This window comes from Oncorhynchus clarkii, chromosome 5 (genome assembly GCF_045791955.1).
Source record: "Oncorhynchus clarkii lewisi isolate Uvic-CL-2024 chromosome 5, UVic_Ocla_1.0, whole genome shotgun sequence".
In the NCBI taxonomy this organism is placed as follows: domain Eukaryota; kingdom Metazoa; phylum Chordata; class Actinopteri; order Salmoniformes; family Salmonidae; genus Oncorhynchus; species Oncorhynchus clarkii.
The window spans coordinates 93,656,618-93,676,513 of NC_092151.1; the positions used below are offsets into that span (position 1 = coordinate 93,656,618).

General features: G+C 46.1%; 1 protein-coding gene across 1 annotated transcript in view; it reads left to right on the top strand.

Annotated features, from left to right (window-relative positions):
- The first annotated feature begins 443 nt into the window (after window positions 1-443).
- Window positions 444-19,896, top strand: part of LOC139409805 (ras-related protein Rab-6A-like) — a 72,775-nt gene continuing 53,322 nt past the window's right edge. Inside the window, exon 1 of the mRNA XM_071155181.1 lies at window positions 444-582. Coding sequence (XP_071011282.1) covers window positions 513-582 — 70 coding nt within the window. The 5' untranslated portion in view covers window positions 444-512. The remainder of the gene's footprint in view (window positions 583-19,896) is intronic.

A 19,896-nucleotide genomic window follows, 5' to 3' on the forward strand; every position in this document is an offset into this window, starting at 1 on the left:
TGTGTTGGAAAAGTTAAGAATGGGGGAAAAAGGGATTGTCTGTCTGTCTGTCTGTGTGTGTGTGTGTGTCTGTCTGTGTGTCTGTGTGTAAGTAATCATCATGGGTTACTCAAGTACTAGAGAGGGAGCCAAAGGTAAAGGATGAGGTTTGAAGCTGAGTTTGCCTTATGGTCTAACTAATCTAAAATGTAGCGCACAAGAGTTTAAATAAAATAAAAAAAGTGGAAAGCTTCCCTTTACTTCCGTTTTGCATGACGTCATGTGCCAGAGCAGGAAGGGAGGGGGCGGCAGACAAACAGAGCGAGGAGAGAGCAAACCGCGCATGCGCAGATTGCCGTTGAAGCGGACAGGAGGCGATCCAGTCAGTAGCGCTTCCATCGCGGAGAGAGCAGATTGAACGGGTTGAGGCGTCGTTTTTCAGTTTCACATCCATCATCAGTACCACAACCCCCGGACCACTGGGGAACAAGCGTTTCATTCTCCTGCTCTTTTACAAATTATCCCCCAAAAACATGTCTGTGGGTAGTGACTTTGGGAACCCTTTAAGGAAATTCAAACTGGTCTTTCTGGGGGAGCAAAGCGGTAAGTCATTCAGAATCGTCGGGAGAAGTTCTGTTCCGGTTGGGGATGACACGAAGCTGACTGTATGCACCTGCTTGGTGTTCACTGTTATACGTTAAGTTTAAATGATCTGTTGATCTCTAGGCTTCCTGTACACGTTTCTCTTAGTAACAACATATACTACATATTCTATGGGAAAATGTCAAGCAAGTTTTTCTTATGTTTTATCTGTTGAAAGTAGTTCAGACGACAACCCCAGTATAAAGTGTTTATTATGTCCGTCTATGGCTTTAATTGTTAGGCCTCTTTTTTGTTTGATTATACTTTACGCACAACAGGGGCAAAACAGTATGATTTATTTTTGCAGTCCAGTGTCACAACAATTCACGTTTTATAACGCTAATATAATTGTAGCTTGTCACCGATATGTATTCTACAATTGCTATCTCAAATGGGTGGTGTTTATGCGATGATATTGTCTCAAACGCGAGTGCTGTGGTTTAAAAGAGATAAGTGAATTAATTAATTATTCTGTGTATGGCTGAGACACACCCAGGTTGCCAGTGTCTGTCGGTGGGAGAACTTGTGTAGCTGCAGTCTCTCTGCCACTGTATTCTCTCTCTTTCTCTCTTTCTCTCTCTCTCTCTACCTCTCCCTCTCTCTCTCTCTCTCTCTCTCTCTCTCTCTCTACCTCCAGACGATGACTAAGTCATTTGGTAATTTGCATAGTGAAGTGCGCTGGAAAATGTGGTCTAGTATCAAATATATGATCCCAATGAAGGGTTATTATGAATAGATAGACTGATGACCAACTTATCTTGGCTCAGTTTGTCCCTAAAGGCTCCACTACTCCACACCATTTTATGAGACTTGCTTCATCTCTTCATGTAGGTTCATTGGGTGTGTGGAGAAGTCAAGAGGTTTGTTTTCAGAGAGAGAGAGACAGCGGGAGGGGAGGGGGGTTGGAGAGAAATGGAGAGGGAGGGAGAGAAAGACATCAAATCAAAATCAGATCAAATTTTATTGGTCACATACACGTGTTTAACAGATGTTATTGGGAATGTAGCGAAATGCTTGATGGAGAGGGAGGGAGTGAGAAGGATGGAGAGGGAGGGAGAGAGAGAAGGATGGAGAGAGAGAGAAGGAATGAGAGGGAATGAGAGAGAAGGATGGGGAGGGAGGGAGTGAGAGAGAAGGATGGAGAGGGAGGGAGAGAAGGATGGAGGGAGGTAGGGAGAGAGAAAGCTGGAGGGAGGGAGAGAGAAGGATGGAGAGGGAGGGAGTGAGAGAGAAGGATGGAGAGGGAGGGAGAGAGAAGGAAGGAGAGGAAGTGAGAGAGAAGGAAGGAGAGGGAGTGAGAGAGAAGGATGGAGAGGGAGTGAGAGAGAAGGATGGAGAGGGAGTGAGAGAGAAGGATGGAGAGGGAGTGAGAGAGAAGGATGGAGAGGGAAGGATAGAGAGGGAGGGAGAGAGAGAAGGAGGGAGAGGGAGGGAGAGAGAAGGATGGAGAGGGAGGGAAAGAGAAGGATGGAGAGGGAGGGAGAGAGAAGGATGGAGAGGGAGGGAGAGAGAAGGAAGGAGAGGAAGTGAGAGACAAGGAAGGAGAGTGAGTGAGATAGAAGGATGGAGAGGGAGTGAGAGAGAAGGATGGAGAGGGAGGGAGAGAGAAGGATAGAGGGGGAGGGAGAGAGAGAAGGAGGGAGAGGGAGGGAGAGAGAAGGATGGAGAGGGAGGGATGGAGAGGGAGTGAGAGAGAAGGATGGAGAGGGAGTGAGAGAGAAGGATGGAGAGGGAGGGAGAGAGAAGGATGGAGAGGGAGGGAGAGAGAAGGATAGAGAGGGAGGGAGAGAGAGAAGGAGGGAGAGGGAGGGAGAGAGAAGGAGAGAGAAGGATGGAGAGGGAGGGAGAGAGAAGGATGGAGAGGGAGGGAGTGAGTGAGAAGGATGGAGAGGGAGGGAGAGAGAAGGATGGAGAGGGAGGGAAGGGGGGAGAAAGAGAGGGAGAGAGAAAGCTGGAGGGAGGGAGAGAGAAGGATGGAGAGGGAGGGAGAGAGAAGGAGAGAGAAGGATGGAGAGGGAGGGAGAGATAGAAGGATGGAGATGGAGGGAGAGAGAAGGATGGAGGGAGGGAGGGAGGGAGAAAGATGGAGAGGGAGAAATAGACAGATGTGGTTAAGATTCAGTGGGGTCTTAAATGATTGCCCCCCTTGATAAAGATTAAATAATGACTGTACATAATACGTTATTCAAATACTGAGCTATATTGTATGATCGAAAAATTAGGGAAATTATATTTTTTTATACTAATACAATCGCTCAGAGAAAGAGATTTTGCTTCTCAAAAAGGTAGGGGTCAAAATGATGGACACCCTTAAAGATTATTATAAATTAAGTAGTCAAAAGTTTAGTATTTGGTCCCATATTCATAGCATACAATGTCTACATCAAGCTTGTGACTCTGCAAACTTGTTTCATGCATTTGCAGTTTGTTTTGGTTGTTTCAGATTATTATGGGCCCAATAGAAATGAATGGTAAATCATGTGTAGAGTCATTTTGGAGTCACTTTTATTGTTTTTGGGTTAAACTGTCCTGGTACTTGGTAAAGTTCATGATGCCGTTGAACGTAACAGTCGAAATCATGAGGTAAACAACAGTAAAACAGAGCAGATTCACTTTGGATCCAGTCTCCTCCCTAGCAGACAGACTTAATCTAGTTTGGATCCAGTCTCCTTCCTAGCAGACAGACAGTATCTAGTTTGGATCCAGTCTCCTTCCTAGCAGACAGACAGTATCTAGTTTGGATCCAGTCTCCTTTCTAGCAGACAGACAGTATCTAGTTTGGATCCAGTCTCCTTCCTAGCAGACAGACAGTATCTGGTTTGGATCCAGTCTCCTTCCTAGCAGACAGACAGTATCTAGTTTGGATCCAGTCTCCTCCCAAGCAGACAGACAGTATCTAGTTTGGATCCAGTCTCCTCCCAAGCAGACAGACAGTATCTAGTTTGGATCCAGTCTCCTTCCTAGCAGACAGACAGTATCTAGTTTGGATCCAGTCTCCTTTCTAGCAGACAGACAGTATCTAGTTTGGATCCAGTCTCCTTCCTAGCAGACAGACAGTATCTGGTTTGGATCCAGTCTCCTTCCTAGCAGACAGACAGTATCTAGTTTGGATCCAGTCTCCTCCCAAGCAGACAGACAGTATCTAGTTTGGATCCAGTCTCCTTTCTAGCAGACAGACAGTATCTAGTTTGGATCCAGTCTCCTTCCTAGCAGACAGACAGTATCTAGTTTGGATCCAGTCTCCTCCCAAGCAGACAGACAGTATCTAGTTTGGATCCAGTCTCCTCCCAAGCAGACAGACAGTATCTGGTTTGGATCCAGTCTCCTTTCTAGCAGACAGACAGTATCTAGTTTGGATCCAGTCTCCTTCCTAGCAGACAGACTTAATCTAGTTTGGATCCAGTCTCCTCCCTAGCAGACAGACAGTATCTGGTTTGGATCCAGTCTCCTTTCTAGCAGACAGACAGTATCTAGTTTGGGTCCAGTCTCCTTCCTAGCAGACAGACTTAATCTAGTTTGGATCCAGTCTCCTCCCTAGCAGACAGACAGTATCTAGTTTGGATCCAGTCTCCTCCCAAGCAGACAGACAGTATCTAGTTTGGATCCAGTCTCCTTCCTAGCAGACAGACAGTGTCTAGTTTGGATCCAGTCTCCTTCCTAGCAGACAGACAGTATCTAGCTTGGATCCAGTCTCCTTCCTAGCAGACAGACAGTATCTAGTTTGGATCCAGTCTCCTTCCTAGCAGACAGACTTAATCTAGTTTGGATCCAGTCTCCTTCCTAGCAGACAGACAGTATCTAGCTTGGATCCAGTCTCCTTCCTAGCAGACAGACTTAATCTAGTTTGGATCCAGTCTCCTTCCTAGCAGACAGACTTAATCTAGTTTGGATCCAGTCTCCTCCCTAGCAGACAGACAGTATCTAGTTTGGATCCAGTCTCCTCCCTAGCAGACAGACTTAATCTAGTTTGGATCCAGTCTCCTCCCAAGCAGACAGACAGTATCTAGTTTGGATCCAGTCTCCTTCCTAGCAGACAGACATGGTCTAGTTTGGATCCAGTCTCCTTCCTAGCAGACAGAGAGTATCTAGTTTGGATCCAGTCTCCTTCCTAGCAGACAGACAGTATCTAGCTCGGATCCAGTCTCCTTCCTAGCAGACAGACAGTATCTAGTTTGGATCCAGTCTCCTTCCTAGCAGACAGACAGTGTCTAGTTTGGATCCAGTCTCCTTCCTAGCAGACAGACAGTATCTAGCTTGGATCCAGTCTCCTTCCTAGCAGACAGACTTAATCTAGTTTGGATCCAGTCTCCTTCCTAGCAGACAGACTTAATCTAGTTTGGATCCAGTCTCCTTCCTAGCAGACAGACAGTGTCTAGTTTAGGGCCATTTCAAGTGTTCAGGCTGCTGAGCTGAACTTGTGGAGACGAGGGGGTCCTGACTGGGAGACTCATCTTAAATAAAGCCTGCAGTGGAGGTGAGAGGTGGGGGTCCTGCCTGGGGCCGGTCTGGTGGAGAGCCTTGTGTTATCACGTTGTGCAGAGCCACAGCCCAGTGCAACCCAGACCCTATGGGGGAGGGAGTCTGTTTCTTAGACACAGCTACGGTATGTTGCCAAATGGGACTTGGTGCCTTTTTATAGTGCTTGACCAGGGCCCATAGTGACACAGCCCTAGTATATCCACGTCCTTTCCTGTTGACCAGGGCCCATAGTGACACAGCCCTAGTATATCCACGTCCTTTCCTGTTGACCTGGGCCCATAGTGACACAGCCCTAGTATATCCACGTCCTTACCTGTTGACCAGGGCCCATAGTGACACAGCCCTAGTATATCCACGTCCTTTCCTGTTGACCTGGGCCCATAGTGACACAGCCCTAGTATATCCACGTCCTTTCCTGTTGACCTGGGCCCATAGTGACACAGCCCTAGTATATCCACGTCCTTACCTGTTGACCAGGGCCCATAGTGACACAGCCCTAGTATATCCACGTCCTTTCCTGTTGACCAGGGCCCATAGTGACACAGCCCTAGTATATCCACGTCCTTACCTGTTGACCAGGGCCCATAGTGACACAGGCCTAGTATATCCACGTCCTTTCCTGTTGACCAGGGCCCATAGTGACACAGCCCTAGTATATCCACGTCCTTTCGTGTTGACCAGGGCCCATAGTGACACAGCCCTAGTATATCCAGATCCCTTATTAATGTAAAGGACAGATCGACCAACACATCATTTATTAATGTAAAGTACAGATCGACCATCATTTATTAATGTAAAGGACAGATCGACCATCATTTATTAATGTAGAGGACAGATCGACCATCATTTATTAACGTAAAGGACAGATCGACCATCATTTATTAATGTAAAGGACAGATCGACCATCATTTATTAACGTAGAGGACAGATCGACCAACACATAATTTATTAATGTAAAGGACAGATCGACCATCATTTATTAATGTAAAGTACAGATCGACCATCATTTATTAACGTAAAGGACAGATCGACCATCATTTATTAACGTAGAGGACAGATCAACCATAATTTATTAATGTAAAGGACAGATCGACCATAATTTATTAACGTAAAGGACAGATCGACCATCATTTATTAATGTAAAGTACAGATCGACCATCATTTATTAACGTAGAGGACAGATCGACCATCATTTATTAACGTAGAGGACAGATCGACCATCATTTATTAACGTAGAGGACAGATCGACCATCATTTATTAACGTAGATGACAGATCGACCATAACTTATTAACGTAAAGGACTAAAGTATATCAGGAGAGTTGTGAGCGCAGGGGCTGAAAAAGCTGTGGAGAGCATGGCAGCACATAACACTTGGTTTAGTGGACGGTTAATGCATCCACCCAGCTGACCGAAGAACTCAGTGGAAATGACGCCGGAGGGTCTTTATGAAGTGTTGAGGCCTAAATGGTCTGAGCAAAGACAGTAAGTACGCTATGAAAAGAGGTAGAAACTGCTTCTCCAGTAGAAATCCCACGATCGCGCTTGTAGGCGATGTCATAGTGACTTTGGCGAACTAAAGAAGTCATCGGCGTCTAACGGTCGTCAGTGCAGGCCGTGAATTGAAAAGGCACTCCTTCGATGTATAAAGTTGTTTTTGACAAAAGTGAGAAGGTGTCAGTTTGTCACTTTCACGAGGTTGGAGTAATAACAAGTTCATCTACTTTAAGACATTGGATCGAATCTAGATTGTTCCTTTAGATTTAGCAAAAATGAACAACTAAGGAATCATTTTGAATCATCTCTCTCATTGACTTCTCAAACCCCATATCCCGGTCTGGTCTGCTTGGTCTGTTTTTTTCAAGCGTTCCCAGATGTCTTGCGATGTTGCTCCTCTGGGTTTAGAAACTCTTTGGTCTGAGGCTCTGTGCATCCATGAAGCGTCTCAGAGTAAGAGTGCTAATCTAGGATCAGGTCCCTCCTCTTATTCAATATGATTTAAAAGGGAAAACTGTTCCTAGATCAGCAGTCCTACTCTGAGGGACTGTGCACACTAAGGAGAAACAGACGATCACATCTCAAAGATGCTTTCTGTCTGTTTACCTTCTGATCTGAAACCTCCGTCATTTCTGTTATTTTGTTTACGCAAGGAGTTTGAATGCTGAGAATGTGGCCGTACTTTGAGCGTATTGAGTAATGCAGCCCGCGTGTATAATTGATCTCCGTCTGAAGAGTGAAATCAAACTTGGATGTTCTGGTGGTGAAGAAGAAGATGAACGTCAGTGGCAGGTGGGTTGTGGGTAGTGGGTGGTGGTAGCACCTTTCATGCAGGAAGAATGTTAAATGAGTTGTCAGAGAGGAAGCTTCTCTTCCTGACTGACTAGTTATAGCGGTCTTCTCTTCTCCTCTACCTTGCTGCCTGGGCTGTGTTGCACAGACCCGGGTTCAAATACTATTGGAAATCATTTAAAATGCTGTATCTGTTTGTCATTCAAAGGATTTGAAAGATTTCACATAGTATTTGAACCCAGGGCTAGTGCTGTGCGGAGGATGGCGAAGCTCTGACTTCTCTGGCTGGTGAAAGCTGAGGAGGGTTTTCAGCTTGCGGATCAGCTGTTTCTTAAAGTCTGTTTTCGGCTCAACCCACACTTATTGCGGAAGTGTGCGTCTTTTGCCAACTCTCAGAGCCTTCAGAAAAATTCTAAAGGGTCATTGTTGGAGTGGTTCACAGATTATCCTGCTAGCCCTCTGCCTTTATTTCCTTTACTCATAGGGGTTTAGCCACGGGCAGGTTAATGAGGTATCAGTAAGTACTACAGTCTGTATACACAGTACTTGTTTTACGTCCCAAATGGCACCCTATTCCCTACATAGTGCACTACTTTAGACCAGGACCCTATGGCACCCTATTCCCTATATAGTGCACTACTTTAGACCAGGACCCTATGGCACCCTATTCCCTATATAGTGCACTACTTTAGACCAGGACCCTATGGCACCCTATTCCCTATATAGTGCACTACTATAGACCAGGACCCTATGGCACCCTATTCCCTATATAGTGCACTACTTTAGACCAGGACCCTATGGCTCCATATTCCCTATATAGTGCACTACTTTTGGCCAGATCCCAGAATCAAAGGTAGTGCACTATAAAGGGAATTGTCCCGCTCTTAGAGAGCCTTTTTATGTCTCTATTTTGGTTTGGTCAGGGTGTGATGTGGGGGGGGGGGCATTAGTTTTGTTTTCTATGTTTCTTTATTTCTATGTTTTGGCCGGGGTATGGTTCTCAATCAGCTGTCTATCGTTGTCTCTGATTGGGAATCATACTTAGGTAGCCCCTCTTTTCAGTGTGGGTAGTTGTCTTTGTTAGGGGCAAAACAGCCCTTGTAGCTTCACGGTTGTTTTTGTTATTTAATTTTGTTTAGTTGGCGACATTTTACTAATAAAAGAAAATGTACGCTCACCACGCTGCACCTTGGTCTTCTTTGAACGACGTCCGTGACAGGAAAAGCCATTTGGGATGCAGACACAGGACTTGTAGTGTGATATCCAAAATCCAATTGTTGTGAGGTAATCAATCCCATTTTGCTCGGTTGGTTTCACCTTAAACAAACAGATGGGAATACGTTTGATAGAAGCGCCGGCATCTCTGTCTCTAAAACGAGGTTGCGCTCGCTGAACCCAAATAAAGTGTCAAATGGCAGCATTTGATATACATTCGCCGGACAGTTTATTAGGTACACCTTCACGAAAATGGATCGCTCCTACAGTCAGTGAGTCACTTGACCGTGGCTTGCTATATAAAGCAGGCAGACAGGCATTGAGGGGTTCAGTTAGAATGGGCCAAACGAATGGCCTACGCAACTTTGAGCGTGATATGATGCTGAGATAGATAAAAGACAGCAGCTCAGTCCTGTGGGCGACAACAGCTTATTGATGAGAGGTCGAAGGAAAATGGCAAAAATCGTGTAAGCTAACAGGCGATGCCACAAGCAGACAAATAACAACGCAGTACAACAGTGGTGTGCAGAATGGCATCTCGGAACGCACAATTTGTCAATCCTTGTCACTGATTGGCTACTACAGCAGACGACCACACCGGGTTCCACTCCTATCAGCTAAAAACAAGAAGAAGAGGCTCCAGTGGACACAACAACACTGTACTATTGAGGAGTAGAAAAACATTGCCTGGAACATGACAGCGAGTTCAGTTTACTTTAGTACTTGAGAGTAAATATAAATATACTGTACGTATAAAAATCAGAAAACCAGTTGGTGTGACCACCATTTACCTCATGAAAACCAGTCAGTATCTGGTGTGACCACCATTTACCTCATGAAAACCAGTCAGTATCTGGTGAGGTCACATTTACCTCATGAAAACCAGTCAGTATCTGGTGTGACCACCATTTACCTCATGAAAACCAGTCAGTATCTGGTGTGACCACCATTCACCTCATGAAAACCAGTCAGTATCTGGTGAGGTCACATTTACCTCATGAAAACCAGTCAGTATCTGGTGTGACCACCATTTACCTCATAAAAACCAGTCAGTATCTGGTGTGACCACCATTTACCTCATGAAAACCAGTCAGTAACTGGTGTGACCACCATTCACCTCATGAAAACCAGTCAGTATCTGGTGAGGTCACATTTACCTCAAGAAAACCAGTCAGTATCTGGTGTGACCACCATTTACCTCATGAAAACCAGTCAGTATCTGGTGTGACCACCATTTACCTCATGAAAACCAGTCAGTATCTGGTGTGACCACCATTCACCTCATGAAAACCAGTCAGTAACTGGTGTGACCACCATTTACCTCATGAAAACCAGTCAGTATCTGGTGAGGTCACATTTACCTCATGAAAACCAGTCAGTATCTGGTGTGACCACCATTCACCTCATGAAAACCAGTCAGTATCTGGTGAGGTCACATTTACCTCATGAAAACCAGTCAGTATCTGGTGTGACCACCATTTACCTCATAAAAACCAGTCAGTATCTGGTGTGACCACCATTTACCTCATGAAAACCAGTCAGTAACTGGTGTGACCACCATTTACCTCATGAAAACCAGTCAGTATCTGGTGAGGTCACATTTACCTCAAGAAAACCAGTCAGTATCTGGTGTGACCACCATTTGCCTCATGCAGCGTGACACATCTCTTTCACATAGAGTTGATCAGGCTGTTGTTTGTGGCCTGTGGAATGTTGTCCCACTCCTCTTCAATGGCTGTGTGAAGTTGCTGGATATTGGTGGGAACTGGAACACGCTGTCGTACACGTCGATCCAGAGCATCCCAAACATGCTCAATAGGGTGACATGTCTGGTGAGTATGCAGGCCATGGAAGAACTGGGACATTTTCAACTTCCAGGAATTGTGTAGAGATCCTTGCGACATGGGGCTGTGCATTATCATGCTGAAACAGGAAGTGATGGCGGCGGTTGGATGGTATAAAAATGGACTTGAGGATCTCGTCACGGTATCTTTGTGCATTCAAATTGCCATCGATAAAATGAAATTGTTTTCGTTGTTCGTAGCTTATGCCGGCCCATACCATAACCCCACCTCCACCCTGGGGCACTCTGTTCACACCGTTGACATCAGCAAACCGCTCGCCAACACACAACGCCATACACGCTGTCTGCCCGGTACAGTTGAAACTGGGATTAACCCGTGAAGAACACACTTCTCCAGCGTACCAGTGGCCATTGAAGGTGAGTATTTGCCCATTAAAGTCGGTTAAAACGCCGAACTGCAGTCAGGTCAAGACCCCGGTGAGGACGAGGAGCACACAGATGAGCTTCCTTGAGACGGTTTCTGACAGTTTGTGCAGAAATCTCCACATCTCAGTTGTGCAAATCAACAGTTTCATCAGCTGTCTGGGTGGCTGGTCTGAGATGATCCCACAGGTGTAGAAGCCGGATGTGGAGGTCCTGGGCTGGTGTGGTTACATGTGGTCTGTGGTTGTGGAGGTCCTGGGCTGGTGTGGTTACACGTGGTCTGTGGTTGTGGAGGTCCTGGGCTGGTGTGGAGGTCCTGGGCTGGTGTGGTTACACGTGGTCTGTGGTTGTGGAGGTCCTGGGCTGGTGTGGTTACACGTGGTCTGTGGTTGTGGAGGTCCTGGGCTGGTGTGGAGGTCCTGGGCTGGTGTGGTTACACGTGGTCTGTGGTTGTGGAGGTCCTGGGCTGGTGTGGTTACACGTGGTCTGTGGTTGTGGAGGTCCTGGGCTGGTGTGGTTACACGTAGTCTGTGGTTGTGGAGGTCCTGGGCTGGTGTGGTTACACGTGGTCTGTGGCTGAGGAGGTCCTGGGCTGGTGTGGAGGTCCTGGGCTGGTGTGGTTACATGTGGTCTGTGGTTGTGGAGGTCCTGGGCTCGTGTGGAGGTCCTGGGCTGGCGTGGTTACACGTGGTCTGTGGTTGTGGAGGTCCTGGGCTGGTGTGGAGGTCCTGGGCTGGTGTGGAGGTCCTGGGCTGGTGTGGAGGTCCTGGGCTGGCGTGGTTACACGTGGTCTGTGGTTGTGGAGGTCCTGGGCTGGTGTGGAGGTCCTGGGCTGGTGTGGAGGTCCTGGGCTGGTGTGGTTACACGTGGTCTGTGGTTGTGGAGGTCCTGGGCTGGTGTGGAGGTCCTGGGCTGGTGTGGAGGTCCTGGGCTGGTGTGGAGGTCCTGGGCTGATGTGGTTACACGTGGTCTGTGGTTGTGGAGGTCCTGGGCTGGTGTGGTTACACGTGGTCTGTGGTTGTGGAGGTCCTGGGCTGGCGTGGTTACACGTGGTCTGTGGTTGTGGAGGTCCTGGGCTGGTGTGGTTACACGTGGTCTGTGGTTGTGGAGGTCCTGGGCTGGTGTGGTTACACGTGGTCTGTGGTTGTGGAGGTCCTGGGCTGGTGTGGATGTCCTGGGCTGGTGTGGAGGTCCTGGGCTGGTGTGGTTACACGTGGTTTGTGGTTGTGGAGGTCCTGGGCTGGTGTGGAGGTCCTGGGCTGGTGTGGAGGTCCTGGGCTGGTGTGGAGGTCCTGGGCTGGTGTGGAGGTCCTGGGCTGGTGTGGTTTCACGTGGTCTGTGGTTGTGGAGGTCCTGGGCTGGTGTGGTTTCACGTGGTCTGTGGTTGTGGAGGTCCTGGGCTGGTGTGGTTACACGTGGTCTGTGGCTGTGGAGGTCCTGGGCTGGTGTGGAGTTCCTGGGCTGGTGTGGTAACACGTGGTCTGTGGCTGTGGAGGTCCTGGGCTGGTGTGGTTACACGTGGTCTGTGGTTGTGGAGGTCCTGGGCTGGTGTGGTTTCACGTGGTCTGTGGTTGTGGAGGTCCTGGGCTGGTGTGGTTTCACGTGGTCTGTGGTTGTGGAGGTCCTGGGCTGGTGTGGTTACACGTGGTCTGTGGCTGTGGAGGTCCTGGGCTGGTGTGGAGTTCCTGGGCTGGTGTGGTAACACGTGGTCTGTGGCTGTGGAGGTCCTGGGCTGGTGTGGTTACACGTGGTCTGTGGTTGTGGAGGTCCTGGGCTGGTGTGGTTACACGTGGTCTGTGGCTGTGGAGGTCCTGGGCTGGTGTGGAGGTCCTGGGCTGGTGTGGTAACACGTGGTCTGTGGCTGTGGAGGTCCTGGGCTGGTGTGGTTACACGTGGTCTGTGGTTGTGAGGCCAGTTGGATGTACTGCCAAATTCTCTAAAACACCATTGGAGGTGGCTTATGGTAGAGAAATTAACATTACATTCTCTGGCAACATCTCTGGTGGACATTCCTGCAGTCAGCATCCCAATTGTACGTTCCTTCAAAACTTGAGACATCTGTGGTGTTGTGTGACAAAACTGCACATTTTAGAGTGACCTTTTATTGTCCCCAGCACAAGGTGCACCTGTGTAATGATCATGCTTTTTAATCACCTTGTTGATATGCCACACCTGTCTGGTGGATGGATTATCTTGGCAAATAGAGAAATGCTCAGTAACAGGGATGTAAATTTCAGCTCATGAAACATGGGACCAACACTTTACATGTTGCGCTATATAGGGAATAGGGTGTAATTTGAGAGCAGCAGCTGTCTTACATCTCTCAGTACCCAGTCACAGAGCAGCAGCTGTCTTATCTGTCAATACCCAGTCACAGAGCAGCAGCTGTCTTATCTGTCAGTACCCAGTCACAGAGCAGCAGCTGTCTTATCTGTCAGTACCCAGTCACAGAGCAGCAGCTGTCTTATCTGTCAGTACCCAGTCACAGAGCAGCAGCTGTCTTATCTGTCAGTACCCAGTCACAGAGCAGCAGCTGTCTTATCTGTCAGTACCCAGTCACAGAGCAGCAGCTGTCTTATCTGTCAGTACCCAGTCACAGAGCAGCAGCTGTCTTATCTGTCAGTACCCAGTCACAGAGCAGCAGCTGTCTTATCTGTCAGTACCCAGTCACAGAGCAGCAGCTGTCTTATCTGTCAGTACCCAGTCACAGAGCAGCAGCTGTCTTATCTTTCAGTACCCAGTCACAGAGCAGCAGCTGTCTTATCTGTCAGTACCCAGTCACAGAGCAGCAGCTGTCTTATCTGTCAGTACCCAGTCACAGAGCAGCAGCTGTCTTATCTGTCAGTACTCAGTCACAGAGCAGCAGCTGTCTTATCTGTCAGTACCCAGTCACAGAACAGCAGCTGTCTTATATCTCTCAGTACCCAGTCACAGAGCAGCAGCTGTCTTACATCTCTCAGTACCCAGTCACAGAGCAGCAGCTGTCTTATCTCTCAGTACCCAGTCGCAGAGCAGCAGCTGTCTTATCTGTCAGTACCCAGTCACATAGCAGCAGCTGTCTTATCTGTCAGTACCCAGTCACAGAGCAGCAGCTGTCTTATCTGTCAGTACCCAGTCACAGAACAGCAGCTGTCTTATATCTCTCAGTACCCAGTCACAGAGCAGCAGCTGTCTTACATCTCTCAGTACCCAGTCACAGAGCAGCAGCTGTCTTATCTGTCAGTACCCAGTCACAGAGCAGCAGCTGTCTTATCTGTCAGTACTCAGTCACAGAGCAGCAGCTGTCTTATCTGTCAGTACCCAGTCACAGAGCAGCAGCTGTCTTATATCTCTCAGTACCCAGTCACAGAGAAGCACACAGTGTTTTTGACTGGTTCTCCTGTCCTTCACATCTAACACAGTGTTTTTGATTGGTTCTCCTGTCCTCCACATCTATAACAGTGTTTTTGACTGGTTCTCCGGTCCTTCACGTCTAACACAGTGTTTTTGATTGGTTCTCCTGTCCTTCACATCTAACACAGTGTTTTTGATTGGTTCTCCTGTCCTTCACATCTAACACAGTGTTTTTGACTGGTTCTCCTGTTCTTCACATCTATAACAGTGTTTTTGACTGGTCCACTAGTCTTTATGCTTATTGGATGGATGGTGGCTATTCCCAGGCCTTCTGATACTGTTGAAGATGAAGCACAGACTATTGGACAGTCAGCACCGGGATAAACAGAGATACCAGATCTTATAGGATCTGCCCAGACTTAGGGACTGAGAGACTGATAGAATGTCCATACGGAGTTGACAGGGGCTTTGTGTGTGTGTGTGTGTGTGTGTGTGTGTGTGTGTGTGTGTGTGTGTGTGTGTGTGTGTGTGTGTGTGTGTGTGTGTGTGTGTGTTCGTGTGTGTGGTTTTGTGTGCGTTCATGTGTGTGTGTGTGTGTGTGTGTGTGTGTGTGTGTGTGTGTACCTGTGAGTCCGTTGTCAGCTTGGACGGCTTTAAGTCAATCTGTCAGTCCAGGTTGGATTCCTCCCTTCTCTATCTTGGGGCCGTGTTATTGACACGTCTAGCTGCATCTAGAGAAAACTGGGCAGTCTCTCTTTTTCATTTCACGTTATTGCATGGCCAGCTCCTGTCCAGGCCCAGTGAGCGGAGCATCGAGCAACTTCTCGGATGGATTGGGGGAAGCACATCCCTGGTAGCTTTGATCTGTTATTGATTACCTCAGACTCCCTGTAATGGAGAATAAGCCATAAGTCCCTATTCCCTGTTTAGTGCATTACTTTTTATCAGCTGTTTAAGGCACTGCATCTCAGTGCAAGAGGCGTCACTACAGTCCCTGGTTTGAATCTAGGCTGTATCACATCTGACGGTGATTGGGAGTCCTATAGGGTGACGCGCAATTGGTCCAGCATCGTCCAGGTTTGGCCCGGGGTAGGCTGTCAAATCAAATCAAATCGAAGCTTATTTGTCACATGTGCCAAATACAACAGGTGTAGTAGACCTTACAGTGAAATGCTGAATACAACAGGTGAAGTAGACCTCACAGTGAAATGCTGAATACAACAGGTGTAGGTAGACCTTACAGTAAAATGCTGAATACAACAGGTGTAGTAGACCTTACAGTGAAATGCTGAATACAACAGGTGTAGGTAGACCTGACAGTGAAATGCCGAATACAACAGGTGTAGTAGACCTTACAGTGAAATGCTGAATACAACAGGTGTAGTAGACCTCACAGTGAAATGCTGAATACAACAGGTGTAGTAGACCTGACAGTGAAATGCTGAATACAACAGGTGTAGTAGACCTGACAGTGAAATGCTGAATACAACAGGTGTAGTAGACCTTACAGTGAAATGCTGAATACAACCGGTGTAGTAGACCTGACAGTGAAATGCTGAATACAACAGGTGTAGTAGACCTGACAGTGAAATGCTGAATACAACAGGTGTAGTAGACCTGACAGTGAAATGCTGAATACAACAGGTGTAGTAGACCTGACAGTGAAATGCTGAATACAACAGGTGTAGTAGACCTGACAGTGAAATGCTGAATACAACAGGTGTAGTAGACCTTACAGTGAAAAGCTGAATACAACAGGTGTAGTAGACCGTACAGTGAAATGCCGAATACAATAGGTGTAGTAGACCTTACAGTGAAATGCCGAATACAACAGGTGTAGTAGACCTTACAGTGAAATGCTGAATACTACAGGTATAGTGGACCTTACAGTGAAATGCCGAATACAACAGGTGTAGTAGACCTTACAGTGAAATGCCGAATACAACAGGTGTAGTAGACCTTACAGTGAAATGCAGAATACAACAGGTGTAGTAGACCTTACAGTGAAATGCTGAATACAACAGGTGTAGTAGACCTTACAGTGAAATGCTGAATACAACAGGTGTAGTAGAACTTACAGTGAAATGCTGAATACAACAGGTGTAATAGACCTTACAGTGAAATGCAGAATACAACAGGTGTAGTAGACCTTACAGTGAAATGCTGAACACAACAGGTGTAGGTAGACCTCACAGTGAAATGCTGAATACAAAGGTGTAGTAGACCTTACAGTAAAATGCTGAATACAACAGGTGTAGTAGATCTTATAGTGAAATGCTGAATACAGCAGGTGTAGTAGACCTTACAGTGAAATGCTGAATACAACAGGTGTAGTAGACCTCACAGTGAAATGCTGAATACAACAGGTGTAGTAGACCTTACAGTGAAATGCTGAATACAACAGGTGTAGTAGACCTTACAGTGAAATGCTGACTACAACAGGTGTAGTAGACCTTACAGTGAAATGCTGAATACAACAGGTGTAGTAGACCTTACAGTGAAATGCCGAATACAATAGGTGTAGTAGACCTTACAGTGAAATGCCGAATACAACAGGTGTAGTAGACCTTACAGTGAAATGCCGAATACAACAGGTGTAGTAGACCTTACAGTGAAATGCTGAATACAACAGGTGTCGTAGACCTTACAGTGAAATGCTGAATACTACAGGTATAGTGGACCTGACAGTGAAATGCTGAATACAACAGGTGCAGTAGACCTCACAGTGAAATGCTGAATACAACAGGTGTAGTAGACCTTACAGTGAAATGCTGAATACAACAGGTGTAGTAGACCTTACAGTGAAATGCTGAATACAACAGGTGTAGTAGACCTTACAGTGAAATGATGAATACAACAGGTGTAGTAGACCTCACAGTGAAATGCTGAATACAACAGGTGTAGTAGACCTTACAGTGAAATGATGAATACAACAGGTGTAGGTAGACCTCACAGTGAAATGCTGAATACAACAGGTGTAGGTAGACCTCACAGTGAAATGCTGAATACAACAGGTGTAGGTAGACCTCACAGTGAAATGCCGAATACAACAGGTGTAGTAGACCTTACAGTGAAATGCTGAATACAACAGGTGTAGTAGACCTTACAGTGAAATGCTGAATACAACAGGTGTAGGTAGACCTGACAGTGAAATGCTGAATACAACAGGTGTAGTAGACCTCACAGTGAAATGCTGAATACAACAGGTGTAGTAGACCTTACAGTGAAATACTGAATACAACAGGTGTAGTAGACCTCACAGTGAAATGCTGAATACAACAGGTGTAGTAGACCTGACAGTGAAATGCTGAATACAACAGGTGTAGTAGACCTGACAGTGAAATGCTGAATACAACAGGTGTAGTAGACCTTACAGTGAAATGCTGAATACAACAGGTGTAGTAGACCTGACAGTGAAATGCTGAATACAACAGGTGTAGTAGACCTGACAGTGAAATGCTGAATACAACAGGTGTAGTAGACCTGACAGTGAAATGCTGAATACAACAGGTGTAGTAGACCTTACAGTGAAATGCTGAATGCAACATGTGTAGTAGACCTTACAGTGAAATGCTGAATACAACAGGTGTAGTAGACCTTACAGTGAAATGCTGAACACAACAGGTGTAGGTAGACCTCACAGTGAAATGCTGAATACAACAGGTGTAGTAGACCTTACAGTAAAATGCTGAATACAACAGGTGTAGTAGATCTTACAGTGAAATGCTGAATACAGCAGGTGTAGTAGACCTTACAGTGAAATGCTGAATACAACAGGTGTAGTAGACCTCACAGTGAAATGCTGAATACAACAGGTGTAGTAGACCTTACAGTGAAATGCTGAATACAACAGGTGTAGTAGACCTTACAGTGAAATGCTGACTACAACAGGTGTAGTAGACCTTACAGTGAAATGCTGAATACAACAGGTGTAGTAGACCTTACAGTGAAATGCCGAATACAATAGGTGTAGTAGACCTTACAGTGAATTGCCGAATACAACAGGTGTAGTAGACCTTACAGTGAAATGCCGAATACAACAGGTGTAGTAGACCTTACGGTGAAATGCCGAATACAACAGGTGTCGTAGACCTTACAGTGAAATGCTGAATACTACAGGTATAGTGGACCTGACAGTGAAATACTGAATACAACAGGTGTAGTAGACCTCACAGTGAAATGCTGAATACAACAGGTGTAGTAGACCTTACAGTGAAATGCTGAATACAACAGGTGTAGTAGACCTGACAGTGAAATGCTGAATACAACAGGTGTAGTAGACCTTACAGTGAAATGCTGAATACAACAGGTGTAGTAGACCTTACAGTGAAATGCTGAATACAACAGGTGTAGTAGACCTCACAGTGAAATGCTGAATACAACAGGTGTAGTAGACCTTACAGTGAAATGCTGAATACAACAGGTGTAGTAGACCTGACAGTGAAATGCTGAATACAACAGGTGTAGTAGACCTGACAGTGAAATGCTGAATACAACAGGTGTAGTAGACCTGACAGTGAAATGCTGAATACAACAGGTGTAGTAGACCTTACAGTGAAATGCTGAATGCAACATGTGTAGTAGACCTTACAGTGAAATGCCGAATACAACAGGTGTAGTAGACCTTACAGTGAAATGCTGAATACAACAGGTGTAGTAGACCTTACAGTGAAAAGCTGAATACAACAGGTGTAGTAGACCGTACAGTGAAATGCCGAATACAATAGGTGTAGTAGACCTTACAGTGAAATGCCGAATACAACAGGTGTAGTAGACCTTACAGTGAAATGCCGAATACAACAGGTGTAGTAGACCTTACAGTGAAATGCCAATACAACAGGTGTAGTAGACCTTACAGTGAAATGCTGAATACTACAGGTATAGTGGACCTTACAGTGAAATGCCGAATACAACAGGTGTAGTAGACCTTACAGTGAAATGCCGAATACAACAGGTGTAGTAGACCTTACAGTGAAATGCAGAATACAACAGGTGTAGTAGACCTTACAGTGAAATGCTGAATACAACAGGTGTAGTAGACCTTACAGTGAAATGCTGAATACAACAGGTGTAGTAGACCTTACAGTGAAATGCTGAATACAACAGGTGTATTAGACCTTACAGTGAAATGCAGAATACAACAGGTGTAGTAGACCTTACAGTGAAATGCTGAATACAACAGGTGTAGGTAGACCTCACAGTGAAATGCTGAATACAACAGGTGTAGTAGACCTTACAGTAAAATTTTGAATACAACAGGTGTAGTAGATCTTACAGTGAAATGCTGAATACAGCAGGTGTAGTAGACCTTACAGTGAATGCTGAATACAACAGGTGTAGTAGACCTCACAGTGAAATGCTGAATACAACAGGTGTAGTAGACCTTACAGTGAAATGCTGAATACAACAGGTGTAGTAGACCTTACAGTGAAATGCCGAATACAATAGGTGTAGTAGACCTTACAGTGAAATGCCGAATACAACAGGTGTAGTAGACCTTACAGTGAAATGCTGAATATAACAGGTGTAGTAGACCTCACAGTGAAATGCCGAATACAACAGGTGTAGTAGACCTTACAGTGAAATGCTGAATACAACAGGTGTCGTAGACCTTACAGTGAAATGCTGAATACTACAGGTATAGTGGACCTGACAGTGAAATGCTGAATACAACAGGTGTAGTAGACTTTACAGTGAAATACTGAATACAACAGGTGTAGTAGACCTCACAGT